This window comes from Osmerus eperlanus, chromosome 20, assembly GCF_963692335.1.
Source record: "Osmerus eperlanus chromosome 20, fOsmEpe2.1, whole genome shotgun sequence".
Classification (NCBI taxonomy): Eukaryota; Metazoa; Chordata; class Actinopteri; order Osmeriformes; family Osmeridae; genus Osmerus; species Osmerus eperlanus.
In genome coordinates, this window is record NC_085037.1 from 11,967,998 (window position 1) to 11,983,165 (window position 15,168).

A 15,168-nucleotide genomic window follows, 5' to 3' on the forward strand; every position below is an offset into this window, starting at 1 on the left:
TAGATTTATGCTGTTGCCTGCGTTTCTGTTTGTCTGGTAATGGTGAGGACATCAAACCAATTTATTTTCTGTTTGCTCGAAAGTAAAAAACTATCAGAGTAAAGAGGCAAGAGAACAAACCAGTGTCTGATTGAAAGTCTCATGCTTTTTTGTTTTTTGACAAGACAGAAATGACTATTTCTCACAGACAATCAATGAAACTCTTATTTAAATTTCCTCAAAGTTGAAACCAATGACTGGTACCCATATAATTTAGCAATGATTGAAAAGTTGAAAATGTTCTTGTAGAATGGAAAGTAAACAAGAAAGCAAATATATCCAATGCACACCATCCAGTACATTTGTGAACACAAGGTGCACTATATGCATGATATACTGAGCAACTGTGAATCCGTTCGTCTGACTTTGATCTGAATAGAGCATGCTAAGGAACATACGTAGTTCAGGTAGTCAAACCAAATACTACCAATTCTCAACAGAAAATGCTCTGATACTGTATGTCCATCTCCAGACTTAAATTCAACATATTTACTTCAGCTAGACTTTCTGTCTTTAAAGGAGAGTGAAATTATCATCTAAATCATCTGAATCATCCAGTGCCACTCTCGTATTCCCCCGCATGCGGTTGTGCCTCCTCCTTTGTTTGCGACTCTAATCCTCCCGTATTCAGCTGCAACATCTCCGGGTTTCAGGTACTGAACACCAGCTGTGAGGTGCAGGGGCTCGGTATTGTTTCTCTGAGTATCGCCCGAGGCTAGTGTAGGGAGTATGTGGGGCTGCGGTGTCATCTTGAATACCTTCAGTGGAAACCTGCCATGCCTTTATCAAGTTTCCCTCCGTGTCTTCAAGCCACGGGAAGCTATGTCTTTTAAACACACCTGTAACTGTTAAGCCCCTGCAAATCCTACTTTTAATGACAAAAGCAACAGTTTTTAGATTATGTATAGTTATTCTGTTGTCGTTCTTGTGGTTCGAGATGCGTGCTGGGTTTCGAGGTCTTTCTGCGTCAAGTTGACAGAAACAGACTGCAAGTGTTTAGATATGCTACCTTGGTGATGACCTTTCTAGGCCTCTACTGAAGACATGTCCATTAAGACGAATAGCACTGTGTATGATTTCCTGCAAACGTAGAGAGATTACTTTTTATAAAGACACATTTCGCTTCAGTAAAGTCTGTACATACCTTTCTCGTGCCACACCCTTTACTTTCCCAGACTGGGTAAACTGTAGAATCAAGAAAGGTTGTTTTCTCTATTGCCAGGGGTTAAGATGCCACTTGACTCCAGTCTTGATATAGTTGGTGCCAAAAAGGCAAGACAATTATAAATTAATACATTCATTTAGAAATGTGTACCCATTAAAAACTGTGAGATGGCAAAAAAAGGCTTGCATACAACTATCAATGACATTTTCACACAAAATAATTACAATACAAAAACAACAATTGAATCAGATGATTGATATGTGTTCCACTACTGTGTTAGACAGTTTCAAATATTAGCATACTGCAGATTCTCACTGTCTCCTTCCATGTGTCTCCCAGTGTCCAAAATACATAATCGGCTCCTAATTGAGTTGAAAGGAGTACAGATTCCCAAAAGGGAACTGACATTTACCAAATAAGCGGGAGACCCATGAATCCCCCCAGAATCCTTTTTTTTTTTTTTTTGTGAGCACAAATGCAAAGCTATGCAAATCTGCTTAAACTCCGACTATCTTCCAATGTAGCCGTTTTCTCCACAGGTAGCTGCATTGTGGCGTTACTTACGATTACTGTGATTTACATAGACTAAGCGGCTAAGATCCTTACCGAAAGGAAAAGCCAATCGCTGACTAAATGCTATCTGTTGTGAGAAGACAGTGAAGCTCAAACGTCCTAAACCCACAAGACTCTCAGCCAGAGGAGTTTGACGTCTGCTGGTGCCAGTCATCAGAAGCTTGTTGTTGTTGTGCCTGGAATGAGTGATAAACTAACACATCTTCGTTCGTCATTGATCTGAAGCCACAGTTAAGAATTATTATACAAATGCAGTAGAATGCCAATGTAAGCAGATTCTTTTGTACATAACTTAACTGTTCTTTCAAGTTAACTGATATCCTTAATAGTAAAGTGACCCTAAATGCATATATGGCGTCAATACTTGAAAACATTTGTCTAAATACATGACATTTCTTGTTTGTACCGGACTGTATGCAGTGATTTAATAAAGACTTGAAGCAAAACAAAACAACGGAATTCAGAATTACTGGGAGTTTATTTTACAATTAGAGAAACAAAAGAGTATTTCATGAATTGAAGGATAGAATTCTGAACATTATTGATGACAAAACATTAAAATGTATTGTGCATTGCTTGTTAACTTGGACATACAGTACCATGCATCATTTGTGATGCCTGTATAGGTCTATTTAACCACACCAGGAATAACCTACTTTTCATTGAAAAAAAGGACATGTTGTGGCTCTACAGAATATACTGTATATATTTTTATCTATATACATTTGCCATAGTACATTTGACCTTTTTCACAAGTTTCTATAAAATGACAATATAAAAATGCACACAGTACAAAGAATGCTGAGCTGCTGCAAATCGCAAGATATGATGACATACATTTACACATACTTGCTGATCATTAATATATTCACCAATTTTACATTTCATGTACAAGTTGAGAGTTGCACACAAAGATAAATCAAATTTGGGTACCAAAGCAAATATAATAAAAAGCTTTAAATAAAAGTAGATTAATTAAACAAAATACAGAGAGTAGCTGAACATATTTAGCAAAAATTAGTTTTTAATTATCTACTTTATTACAAAGCAATGACACACAATTCTTAAACTTGCAACGTTTTTTCCAACCTTGCAATAATGAGTTGATTAGAAGGAACGAGAAAAAACATGTAATCATGCCATGAAGTAAATCCTACAAACCCATAAGAGTATCTCTTCATTGTTCAAGTACATACACTCAGGTACACTTCCTTACAGTGCAGGGATCCTTCATAATTTTAAATAATTTTAAGAGAATGTACTGTCATTTGTGACAAATTTCGAAAAACAAAAAACCTTCATATCAATTATATATTTTCCCAAATGTGATATTTTGGTTGTATTTTTTTTTTTTTTTTGAATATGTAAAATACAAACATTGGAAATGTAGTTTTTTTTTCATACTTCACAGAAAAACATGCAGAAATCAAGCATCATATAAATAGTCTCCAAAAAGTGGGTGAAAAAATAAAATCGAACTGATATCAAAAACAGAAGATGGTCCAGTTTTATGACAACAGTTAACTAATTCCAAAGGCTCAGTTAAGATGCAGTGCAGTATTGATATAGTGCAACAATTCAATAATCAGTCATGCCATCATCTACTGTTTATCAAACTTTTCAACCTCAGAGACGAAGATCAGGTGGTCCTCCGGAGACTTGCCATGTGTCTTGCTAAGATGAAGTTTTATCGCATGCTTGCTTACAAAGGTCCGACTGCACAGCTTGCACTGAAACACAGACCCAGAGTCTTCCTCCGTAAGTCCTAAAGAACTAAAGGTCTTATCAGATATCATTCTGCTAACTGCCTGTTGATCCCTTATAAGATCTATGGAAAGCTTAGAGAGGTCTTTCAAACTAAAACCTAAGTGGGACTCTAAATGGTTGATGTAGGAGGAGGGAGTTCTGAACTGGGAGGCACAGTCATTACACAGAAAAAGGGGATGGCCCGTGTCAATGTTTTTCAGGAACTTCGTCCCCCCTGTCCGCCTCAACTGGTACTTGACGTTGGCCAGCCAATGGGATATAGTGGTCATGGAGAGTCCGGTAAACTTGCAGATGTGCACACGTTCCTGTGGGCCGAGATCGGTCATGACAAACTTTCCCTCGGGCGTCTCCCGGAGGCTGGAGGCGAACTGGGCCTGCAGGATGATGAGGTGCTGGGGGTTCCAGTTGGACTGCCGGCCTTTCCGCTTTTGGATGGGGGACAACTCGTCCAAGCCCTCCTCAAAGGTGCTGCCGTCCATGTCCGATTTCTCTGATACGGAGGACGGAGTGGAGGACTTGGGCGTCAGACGACCGGTTAGATTCTTCACCATGTCTGAGATGTCCATCAGGGCGTTCTCCCTCAGAGGAGACGATATGGATTCAGACAAGCTATTGAGGATTGGCCTGCTGCTGTTCATGTTGCTGTTGCAGTTTGTTGAACTGTGAAGTGTAGAAGGGGTATTGTTAGCAGTGCGCCCATTGGAGGTTTTGGATTTCGTCAAGTCCATGGGCTGATCGTCACTGTCAAAATACTGGTTGAGAGCCTCTACTTGCTTGACCTGAGTGGAGGTGTTGACGGGTCTTTCCATCATGTTGTTGCTGATTTTGTACAGCATTGAAAGGGGATCCAGGAAGGGAGTGGAAGTCTTTGAGGCCTTTCCCAAGTGTGTGTTCATGATGGACTGCAAAGCACTGAGGGGGTTGATAAGGGGCTGTTCAGGGGAGTGATCCGTGATGATCCCCAAGCTGTTGCCGCCATTGGAGAAGTTTTTTGGGGGTAAATCTGTCCCATTTTTAACTGGAGGATCTACTTTTCTATCTTTTGCCTCTCCGTCCCTGGCCTTGGACTCTGAATGCTCCTCTATGGGTTTGTTTTTCACTGGTTTGAAGATGTTGTCTGGTTTGGGCGACCCTTTTCTGTCCTTGGGAAGGGGGGAGGGCGACTTGGCCGACCTCGATTTACACCTATTGTCTGTAGCCTTTTCCTCCTTTTCCTTTTTCACTGTGACTTTTCCTGTGACTTTTTCCACCAACTCCTCCATGGCCAACACGTTGTTCTTGTGGTTCGGAGGTGGAGAAGGGCTACTGGGCGAGTGTATGAGTGTGCTAGAGTCTGACGACAGCGCCTTCAAGTTGTTGGTGCTGAACAAGGGTTGAACCTGGACACTGTGAAGGGAAGGAAAGGAAGACTTCATAGACCCTTGGAGCTGGTATGCGGCATGAATACTGGGGTATCCACCCCAAGTTGGTGTTCCTGTTTGGGCCTTGCTGATGGCACTTGACACTGTGTTCTCTAAGGACTTAATGATATCCAGACCCCCTTTGGGAGTTTCCTCAAGATCTTCCTCTCTGAGATACTTGTAGGATTGCGTTTTTTCCACTCTCTCAGTTTTCTCCGGCGGATCCTCTTGTTCCTCCTTGATCTTCTTTTCTGGCGGATTTCCGTGCTCCTCCTCCCTTCGATCCTCCTTTTGCTCTTCGGGGGTGGACGGGTGTCGTGGAGACTCGGGCTGCGGCTTCACATTTGGAACCGGGAGACGAGTGGTCGTTGGTGGGAGTGGGATCGACTGAATCTTCTCCTCAACCACAGGGTCAAACACCAACTGCTTCCCCTTTTTGGAAGCTGAGTTGGTCACTTTGAGAAAGTGTCCGGTGACCATCATGTGCGCCGTCAACTGCTGCAAGGTGTCGTGGGAACTCCCGCACTCCATGCATTTGAGAATCTGCGCCTTCCGTGCCTCAAACTGCCAGGTGTAACTGGCTCCGTTTTGGTAACCATATCGATTATTGGCCGTGACGTAAGGGTTGAGTACCTTTTGGTCTTTTGAGTTGTCCCCAAGGGGTATCCCAGGTGTGTTGTTGATGGATTCGGGTGAGCATGGGGATACTAGATCTTGGAAAGCTCTTTTTTTGGTAGGGGGTACCAGCTTAGAGGCAAGGGCTGGCATCGGTTCTTTGAGAGGCACTTTCTGATAGTGTTTAGTTTTAATCATGTGGACACTCAAGTCTTGCAGAGATTCAAACGAGTGGCCACAGTACATGCACTTGAGCACCTTCTGGGCATCTTCCTTGCCTTCCATCTCCATCAAGGAGCGCTTGCGAGGTTTGGACCACCTCTTGCCCCGATCTTCCTCCTTGTCCTTGTTGTCGTCCCGGTAGTGTCCCGTCTCGTTCATGTGCACTGTCAGACCCACCAGCGTGTCGTAGGCCCCGCTGCAGTCCTTGCACCTGAACTTACTGGCGCCCGTAAACACAGGGCCGTACAGCTTGTTGTTCTGGCGGTAGAGCTGCACCGTGCTGAAGAGACTGGGCTCTGGGAGGAGGTGGTACGGAGTATGCTGCAGGGTTTTAGCCAGAGCAGCTTGGTGCCAGTCGTAGGCGACCCCTCCGGCGTTGCCAACGCCAACGCTGCCATTGTTGGTGTGGTTAGAAGAAGCGCTCGTAGCCGTAGTGGTGGTCGTAGTTGTGGAGGCGGGCACAGCACTGCTACTGCCGCCGCCGTTGCTGTTGGTGACGTGGCTGTGCCCTTGGTTGCCGTGGACGCTGTTGCTCCCCTTCTGGCTGCTTCCGTTACACTTGTTGCCGCTGATGCTGCTGACCTGCTTGCTCTTCAGCATGTCCATGGCTATGCTGGACCAGGAGGCCTCCGAGATGAGGTTTGCATAGACGGCTTTCATCTGCGCCAGGCTATCCTGCAGCGAGAGGCCGTTAACGGACTCCGCGTCTCCCCCGACGGCTTGTCCGTCTTTGGACGAGGAGGTGCTCTTAAAGTCGGCCAGCTGGTCGCTGGTGTCGCTGAGCGGAGACCCGTAGCCGGCGTCTGGGTTGGTGCCGTTGCTGAGCGGGGAGTTCTGATAGCTGAGGCGGTCCCTGGCATCCTCGTCGTCGTTGAACAGATATTCGGCATCCTGGCCGTCTAAGGACAGGCCGTCGTCCTGCAAGGGTTCTTCCTCCTCATCAATCTTGTCGGCCTTGAACTCGTCCTCGGGCGCGTAAGCTGAAAAACACAAGAAAAGATGGTGAGAAAATTATTTAGTAGGATACGTTCCTATTGGCACCGATCACATTAGTCAAGATGTTTGTTTTTTTTTTGGGGGGGGGGGGGGTACCCGGGTCTATGTAAGTGTGTGTGTATATGAAACTGAGTATGTGCACAAGGGCGAGTGAGTATAATGATTCTCAAGAGATTTTAGTCAATAGTCTTGGCAGAGGACACAGCTTTGCAATTATAAAGTGGCAAACATCCATATCTTGACTATGATAGATAGTCTTCTTCTCTGTAAGGCCTAACGAAGGTATTGAACATTATAGCTCAGCAAGGGTAAAGGGGACCACAGATACGTTTGAGTAATGGTTGATGAAAAAAAAAAACTGGGACACAAGCAAAATGTAAGAGAAGGAGTTTTCAGAGTGCCTGATGTAATTTCATCATGAGTCTGTTCACATACCACTGACTGTGTGGAAACAAAATGAGAAAATAGAAAATTGTTAATAGAAGTTACTGTGTACAGTAATGAACTGTCTGGTCTGAACAAGCACAAAACACAGAACCAAATATATACTCAGCTTATGTGTTTCAACCTAGCACTCAGCTGAAAAACTCAAATGTATAACCATATAAATAGGGCCACCCAGATTTCAATCCCAATAAGGCTCACTGTACAAAAACTCCCCCTCCCCCTTTCTCAGTTTTGGAGGGCATCGTTTCAATCTGACTTTGATCCGATCTCTCCTGCCACTGCGCTGCTCACAGTACGCCCGTCAAGTAGGAGATAGCAGCGAGGACGCTAGGCTTGCCAGGTCTCGGCTGGCTGGAGTGGAGCTGGCACGGTCTGTGGAAGCGCTCACAGCGTGATGCCCGGATATCGCCGGTGGACATAACATGTCATGTTGTCACTGCCCATGCTGGACCAGTGCTTGGGGACTCGGTGGGTCGTTTCAAGGGGGAAACGGAAATAGAGCAATAAGCCACAAGCGGCTCTTTGTATGTGGGAGAATTATAAAGGGGAAGGAAGAAAAAAAAAAGAAGAAAATCGTATCTTTCACTTATTGGTATATATACATATGAACAAAATGGAGGCAGATGATGAGATCGGTAGGCTTACCCACAGCAAGGCTCAAGTATGGTATACAAAACACAGATTTTCACCTTGGCAAACACTCTTTAACGTGTTGCCAACCTAGAAACCATGGGAACAATTGAATGCTTTGTTGACACACAGGAGACGTGTGCAAGAGATGCAATTTATTTATAATGACGATCATGAAATGCCAACGGAAGCTACGCAACCATGTATTTAACAAGACTCTACTGCAGACCAACAAAATATCACTTTCAGCACTCCCTTTAAGATCGCAATTGGTCTAAATTACATAGGAATGACCAGATTGATAGGGCATCGTTTCACTCAGATGGAATCAAAACAAATATGTCGAAAGAGATATCTCGGAGAACGAGACATGTACAAGTGCAAGTGGAAAACGTTGCGAGCAGGTGAGCAAGGGAGACAGGTGGCTGAGAGGTTAGGGAGTCGGGCTAGTAATCTGAAGGTTACCGGTTCGATTCCCGGCTGTGCCGAATGACGTTGTGTCCTTGGGCAAGGCACTTCACCCTACTTGCCTCGGGGAGAATGTCCCTGTACTTACTGTAAGTCGCTCTGGATAAGAGCGTCTGCTAAATGACTAAATGTAACTGTAAGACGGACAACATCGCTTCTCCGTTTCTCCGCGTCCACCCCCATAAGATGCCTGTCCAGGATGCCAGGACGGGTCTCCAGCGAGCGGGCAGATGTGCTGTCAGCTCTGAGCATCGCGCGGCCCATCATCCTGTAATCGGAGTGGACACAATACCTGATGTCTGCGAGGTGCCATTTACCGCTGTCTGGGAGAATCTGCGGAAGCCGTAGGCCTCGGAGCGCTTGAGTCCATAATAGCGAGTGAGAATACGAGATGTCGTCCACACATTGAATACGTGCGCTTGGTAATATCTCTAAGAGCTTGTCTGCACAATACATTTATCCGTTGACTCAATGAATACTGTCATTAATGCAACGTCATTCAGCAGAACTGAAAACACAGTCAGGACACACTAGTGTGATCCTTCTAGAACGTTTCCTTATTTGACAACAATACTTGGTCAGTATCCTCGAAACACACACACACGTGCAGATGTGTGTGTTTGAGTGTGCAGTACGCACAAACACATACGGACCAAGGCTCACTGTCTCTCCAGGGAGCTCCGGGTTTTAAATAAACACCTCTCAAAAGAAGTTTTCCACCTCGCTACGGACTAATTACAGTCAATATTTCCAGAGTATGTAAAAGGAAAAACGGCTTGACTGACAAAAGAAGCTGACACCTAAAAAAAAAAGAAAAAGAAAACACACACAAAAAAAACATTACACCAGTCTTTCCCTGTCATCCTCCGTCTGTTGCCTTGACAGACGTCAGTGTCAAGAGTGTGTCAGTGTCAGCCTTGGCTGTCAGTGTCCACACAAACAAGCCTTGGAAGAGGTAGAGGAGGAGGGAGAGCGAGAGAAAAAAAAGCACATCAGAAGTCGGCCATTTTTTTTCCCTCCCTCCCTTACCATCTGTGTCAGAACCTTACGGTGCCACCGGCGGCTAATAAGGCAATCAGAGATGGAGAGATGCTGACACGGCTTCTTTCAAGCGTCAGTCAGAACAATGGAGAGGGGAGAGGAGTGTGGGGATGAGGGGATTAAAATGGGGGAGGGGGAGGGGGAGGGAAAAGAGAGGGGGGGGGTTGTCTGTTGTGGTTGTCAGTCAAAAAGAGAGAGGAAGAAGCCCACTTTGTGCTGTCACAGAGAGAGAGGAAGGAAGAGAAGTTTGGAGAAGAAAGGAAAGAAAACAAGATGTGTTTATGCGAAAGGAGGTGAGGCCTGGTGAGTTTGTGTCTAATTTGTTAGATTGAAAAGGGCTGAGGGGATGAGTGTGTGAAAATGGAAATAAATAAATTACCCATAAATGTGTTTTAGAAAGGACGGTTTGTGTGTGTTTCATTTAGTGCTAAATCATCCATCCTGGAATATGTGCGTGTACTCTCTGTGACGTACTACCACGTAAGGTATGTATATGTACGATGTGTGTGTGTGGCCCAATGTGCGCTCGTGTGTGCGCTCGTGTGCGTGTCAGTGTGCGTGTCAGTGTTTGTGTCAGACACAGAGGGGATGCGTGACGGCTGGCTGGAGGAGAGCGAGGCCATCTGTGTCCAGAGAGGAGCCTGTCACTTTGGCTGCTTCCCGAGTCTCCGCTTCCTCCAGACAGGTGACATCACGGCAGGACCCGGCCTCACTGTCACATCCCCCAGAGGAAGCAGGCCTTACAAGGCCACACACACACGCAGACACACACGCACGCACACTCAGACACACACACATGCATACACACACATGCATAAACAACAGCCTTCTTGCTACAATAGCCTCAACGTGAGCATTCTCAGAATTGAACTCCCATATATAACTATTATAGACTTGTGTATATACACACACACATGTATATAATGTATATACACACACAAACACACAATGAGCTGACACGCTACATATACACACTACTGATTCAACACACGAGTTAGCCTACTATAGCACTCGTGTGAGCAATACCACATTAGTAATCTCCCACAGGTAATGCATATATTTTGTTAATACAGTCTCCAACAGACCTTCGAAGTGTCCATTAAGTGTACAGGATTACAAACAGTCCCTCGGGGAAATGCTATGCATGCACTCACACACACACTGGTGAGTTGACACAGCAAAAATTGCATCGGATAGGCTCGAGTTTCATCTGGCCAGACAAGACTCAGTGCCCCACAACAAAATTATAAAGAGTTCCATCCAGTCGCTTTGCACGTTTTTGCCTCATTGGTTTTGTCTTCTGCAGATATGCCAGTTTAAGTCACAAGACCATCTATCTGTCACATTTGAGGCTGCTAAAACACTTGGCCGGTGTGTCAAACCTAACAAAACCCTCGCTGAGAACATAACAAGAGACAGACCAGGAGCACTTGAGCACAAAACAGCACACACACACACACACGCACACACACTCTTTCTAAGCCTTCCTTATTTATTTATTTTGCCCCGAGGAAGAGGGCCCAATACAGGCAGTCATTTGCGGTGCTAATGTTCAATTCCGCCAGCTCTCAGTCTGTTGATTTACCAGCACGGCAGAGAGCTCTATTCCACATCGGCCGTCTCGCGCGCTCTCTCCCGGCACCCTTCACATCGGGAGCCCTGCCTAGCAGTCTTATTTCCTTCTCCTCGCTTCGCTTTGTCAGCAGCCTCTCCACTCGCTGCCACTCTGCTGTGATGGCTTTGGACAGGCCTGATCAGTGTGTGTCATTTGACCTGCATGATGTAAGCGTGTGCGTGTCTGCGGGTGAACGTAGGGGTAGGATTGAGGGAGGGGAAATAGAGAGAGAGGGAGAGAAAGAGAGACACTCAGGCTGTAAATAAAATGACATTATTATTTCCTCTGTCCTATCATGTAGAAAAGCCAATTATGGTAATGTTCTGGATGTCGAGGGGAATACGGCACAATCTCTCACTCTTTCTTTCTTCCTCTATCCCTCCCTCCGTCTCCCTCCCCCTTCTTCTCTCTCTCGGTTCTTCCTCTCTGGGACAACCAGCCTGCTCTCGTTGGGGTGCTTGCGGGCCGGAAGCTAAGGCGAGCTGGCGCAAAGTCCGTCTGCCTTCTCACCAAAAGGCTGCGATGGAGAGAAGAGCCAGACCTTTTCATCGGTTTTCTGTTGAAGTGGGCGGACATCAAAGAGATTATTAAGGGAGATTCTACTATTTTTCCCAAGAAGCCAGGTGGGGAGGGGGGAGCCTTTCATTCTATGACATCTAAATGGGGGGGCGTCAGGTGGCTGAGCGGTGAGGGAAGCGGGCTAGTAATCCGAAGGTTGCTAGTTCGATTCCCGGTCATGCCAACTGACGTGGTGTCCTTGGGCAAGGCACTTCACCCTACTTGCCTCGGGGATATGTCCCTGTACTTGCTGTAAGTCGCTCTGGATAAGAGCGTCTGCTAAATGAGTCACTAAATGTAAATGCTGTACCCCCCCCCCCCCCCCCCCCTCTCCACGACCATTCTCAGCGCATGGTCCTCGTTATGAGATAATGAAGGAATAATTAAGCTTGTTTGTAATTTCAGACCCGTTTGACCTCTCGATACACCGCTGAGAAAAGTACCGTCTTTTTTTTTTAACCAGGGAAGAGAACAGCCATTTTCCTTTCATCCACGTAGTTATATTCCTTAGAAATCTTTTCATCAAGCACCTGGAATTAATTGTTATTTTTCTGTTTAGATTTGTTCTCTCTTTTTCTCTCTCAGAAACATCAAACCCTATTCTAGACCAAACAGGCAGAGAGGGAGGGGAGCTGAAGTGAAGGTGTTTACACGGACACCCCCCCCACCCACCTCTCTTGTGCAGAGTAACTTTGATTAGTGTTGCCGCGGATACTGTGGAGTGCTCCCCTCTAAATTAATTTCTGCTTTTCCTCCTAAACCACTTTTGTAAAAGTCTGCCCCCCAAACCCCCCCCCCCCCCCCACACACACACACACACATACAACCCCACACACGCACACACCCCACTGAAGTGGAATAATTCACCATATGGCACAATACCTCAAGGGCTTCCAAATACTGGTGTGTCATTCCGGCCTGCCATACACATCCATCTCCTCAGCTTTCTATAAACTTCCAAAGATAAGATAACAACATGTTTCCATACAAGCTCCACATATCTCCTCTCTACGATGTCTTCATGAACACAACTACGCAAAATACAACTTCAGTGTCTCCTGTCCAAGAATATAATCACTTCTGTGGCCAGAGTAACAGAAACTTACAGTATTCATGTGCCCCACCTTGTCATTCTAGATTGTTATATATTTTATATATTTATTGAACCCTGAGGCCTATGAAGGCTTCAACTCGGGGGCCGAGTGGCTGCCAATTTAAGCCAACTGACAAAACTCGTAAATGGGTCACCCAGAAGGTGAAGAACACATTCACTTCTAACAGTAATGGAGTCGCCAACGAGAGACACACAGCTGGGGTGAGTCACGGGTGACTTTCTACCACGGAAGTTTGGTCGAAGGTCTTTGAACGTTCACACAAATTCCATCGTCACTGAACGGCAGCCATCTTGGACACCGCTGTTGTCGTTTTTTTTAGGCCACATTACGTATTAATCTCGTAACACTTTAGGATGAATAAAAGATCAACAAATGATTTAGCGGAAGCCCCCACAGCGGGCGGTGAAGTCGCGCAGGAGCTCATGCTGTCGTCTGGCGTGAGTGACGAGTCATGATGAGTCAAGATGGCCGACCTCTGTAACTCTGCTTGCTATTAAAGTCCCCTTTAACACCCCGGACACAGGTCTTTACTGAATGGCAATGAGCATGCTGCCCCCTGCTTGGTGGAAAATAAGGCCTGCGTGCCACTGTTGGATTGATTATGCTTTCTGGAATCAATACCCCCCCCCCCCCTTCCCCCACCACACACAAACAGCCCCACCACACACAACCCCCCTCCCCACACACACACACACACACACACACACACACACACACGCACGCACACACAGACATCAACAAGGCCAGCACACAAAGGAACCCATTAAAGTAATATACATGAAAGTATTACCACTGAGTAGGGCTATAGTGTGAGTTCACCGTTTCAGAGTTAAGGAGCTTCTGAGACATTTCAAACAGGTTAATTTAGCTTTGTGCTCCGAGAAATTAATTCTAATCTGTGTCGAAGAGATCTATTCAGACACGATATCACGTAACACCTTAGGTTGTGATAAAGTTAACCGTTTTGGTGTTGCAAGAATATCATGTTAAAAACGTTTAGCATTTTGACCCACAGTGAGTATTCTAAAAACGTTTTCAGATTAATTTTTATCCAAAAAATCTAATAAAATATTTAAATCATATTTCCACAACGATGAAACCTAGGTAAACCAATAACCCTTTTTACACACAAAATTCTCATCTTTAAATCAGTCCTTACATCTTTCCTTTCGTTTGCACTATTATTTCCTCCTCTTTCTCTCTCTCCGTTTTCTCCTTCGTCACCGTGTCCAGGTTCTCTGTGAGCAGGCTACGCGCCGCCGTAGCGACAAGCGCAGTCTATAAATCACCTTTCCCCCACTGTCAGCGCGACGCGCTCTGAGATGAGACAATGGCCATTATATCATAAGCACTGCAGAGTCCAGCTCCATCTGGCTGGCTTTCTGAAACCACGCAACTGAGAAGTCTGTAATGTTGTTCGCCATCGTTAGCCGTGCGCTACCACGCCATTTCAGACCCGTTTTCACTCCATTTGGTAGCGAGCCTAAAGAGTGTAGAGGTTAAAGTTAGGCCTAGCTAATTCTAACTGAATGTGACAGAGTGGAGTTGTAGTTGACAGACTACACAAAAGGTTAGAATAGATGACATAAAAAATTAATATGAGTTTTTTCCTACACTGAACATCTAATAGGAAGAAAAGCCTGTATTGTCCTAAGGAGCTTTCTTTGCCAAGTTGAAAATATTGTCTTGACCTTTTGATTTTCTCTGTCAGGAAAATAAAGCAGTTGCTCATTTGAAGGGATAGGGTCTCTGAATTGGCACTAGAATGGCAGTCTAAAGTTCAAGACTCCACAATGGTTTGTCTAACCCTCCACATTACCTTTTATTTTCAAATTACCCACCAGCTGAATTGATTGACTCAATTCATATTAAATAGTAAAATGGAAAACTAGAAGAATGGTTGTTTTGCTTTAAATGTGTCCCCATGAAGTCACCTGTGCAACTCCCCAGACTGTGTCTCTTCCAAACCCTAACAACAGCTGCTCGCATTGCCTAGCAACAACCACTTGATGGATGACCCAAAAGATAGATAATTACCATAAATCATTCCCTTTCTGGGGGAGGGAGGAGAGGGAGTGGGGGCAGAGGAAAGAGAAAATGTCAGAGAGACAAAAAAAAAAAAAAAAACGGCTTGCTCAGATACTTGCTTTGACCCCAGAGGAGAAGAGATGTTTTTGTCTGAGGTAAGGGTTAAACCAAAACCCATGACAGTTACTAGTTAGTAACCTGTTCCATGATTGGACAATCCCTCATGCCCAATCAGCTTTATGTAACAGACACCTCAGTCAATGGCACTAAAGGTTGTTCTAAAAGAGAGCGGGCAGGGTTGTGAATGGGTCTTATCCTGTGAATAGAGTTGTAAAATGAAACTTGATCAAATGAATCACTGAACAAAACTTGAGGAGAAGAAGTACAGACCAGGAAAACAAAGCGGGAAGAAGGAAGGAGGCAGGAAGGAAGGGTGTGTTTGTTTTGAGAATTATGATTTAGGAGGAGGGAGGGAGAGAGTTAGAGAAA

At 45.1% G+C, this 15,168-nt stretch overlaps 1 protein-coding gene across 2 annotated transcripts in view; it reads right to left on the reverse strand.

Moving 5' to 3' along the window:
• Positions 1 to 2,236: 2,236 nt before the first annotated feature.
• tshz1 (teashirt zinc finger homeobox 1) overlaps positions 2,237 to 15,168 on the reverse strand; it is a 28,549-nt gene continuing 15,617 nt past the window's right edge. For both annotated transcript variants that reach the window (XM_062445727.1, XM_062445726.1), the window contains exon 3: positions 2,237 to 6,761. In XM_062445727.1, the coding sequence (XP_062301711.1) occupies positions 3,379 to 6,761 (3,383 nt within the window). In that variant the 3' untranslated portion in view covers positions 2,237 to 3,378. The remainder of the gene's footprint in view (positions 6,762 to 15,168) is intronic.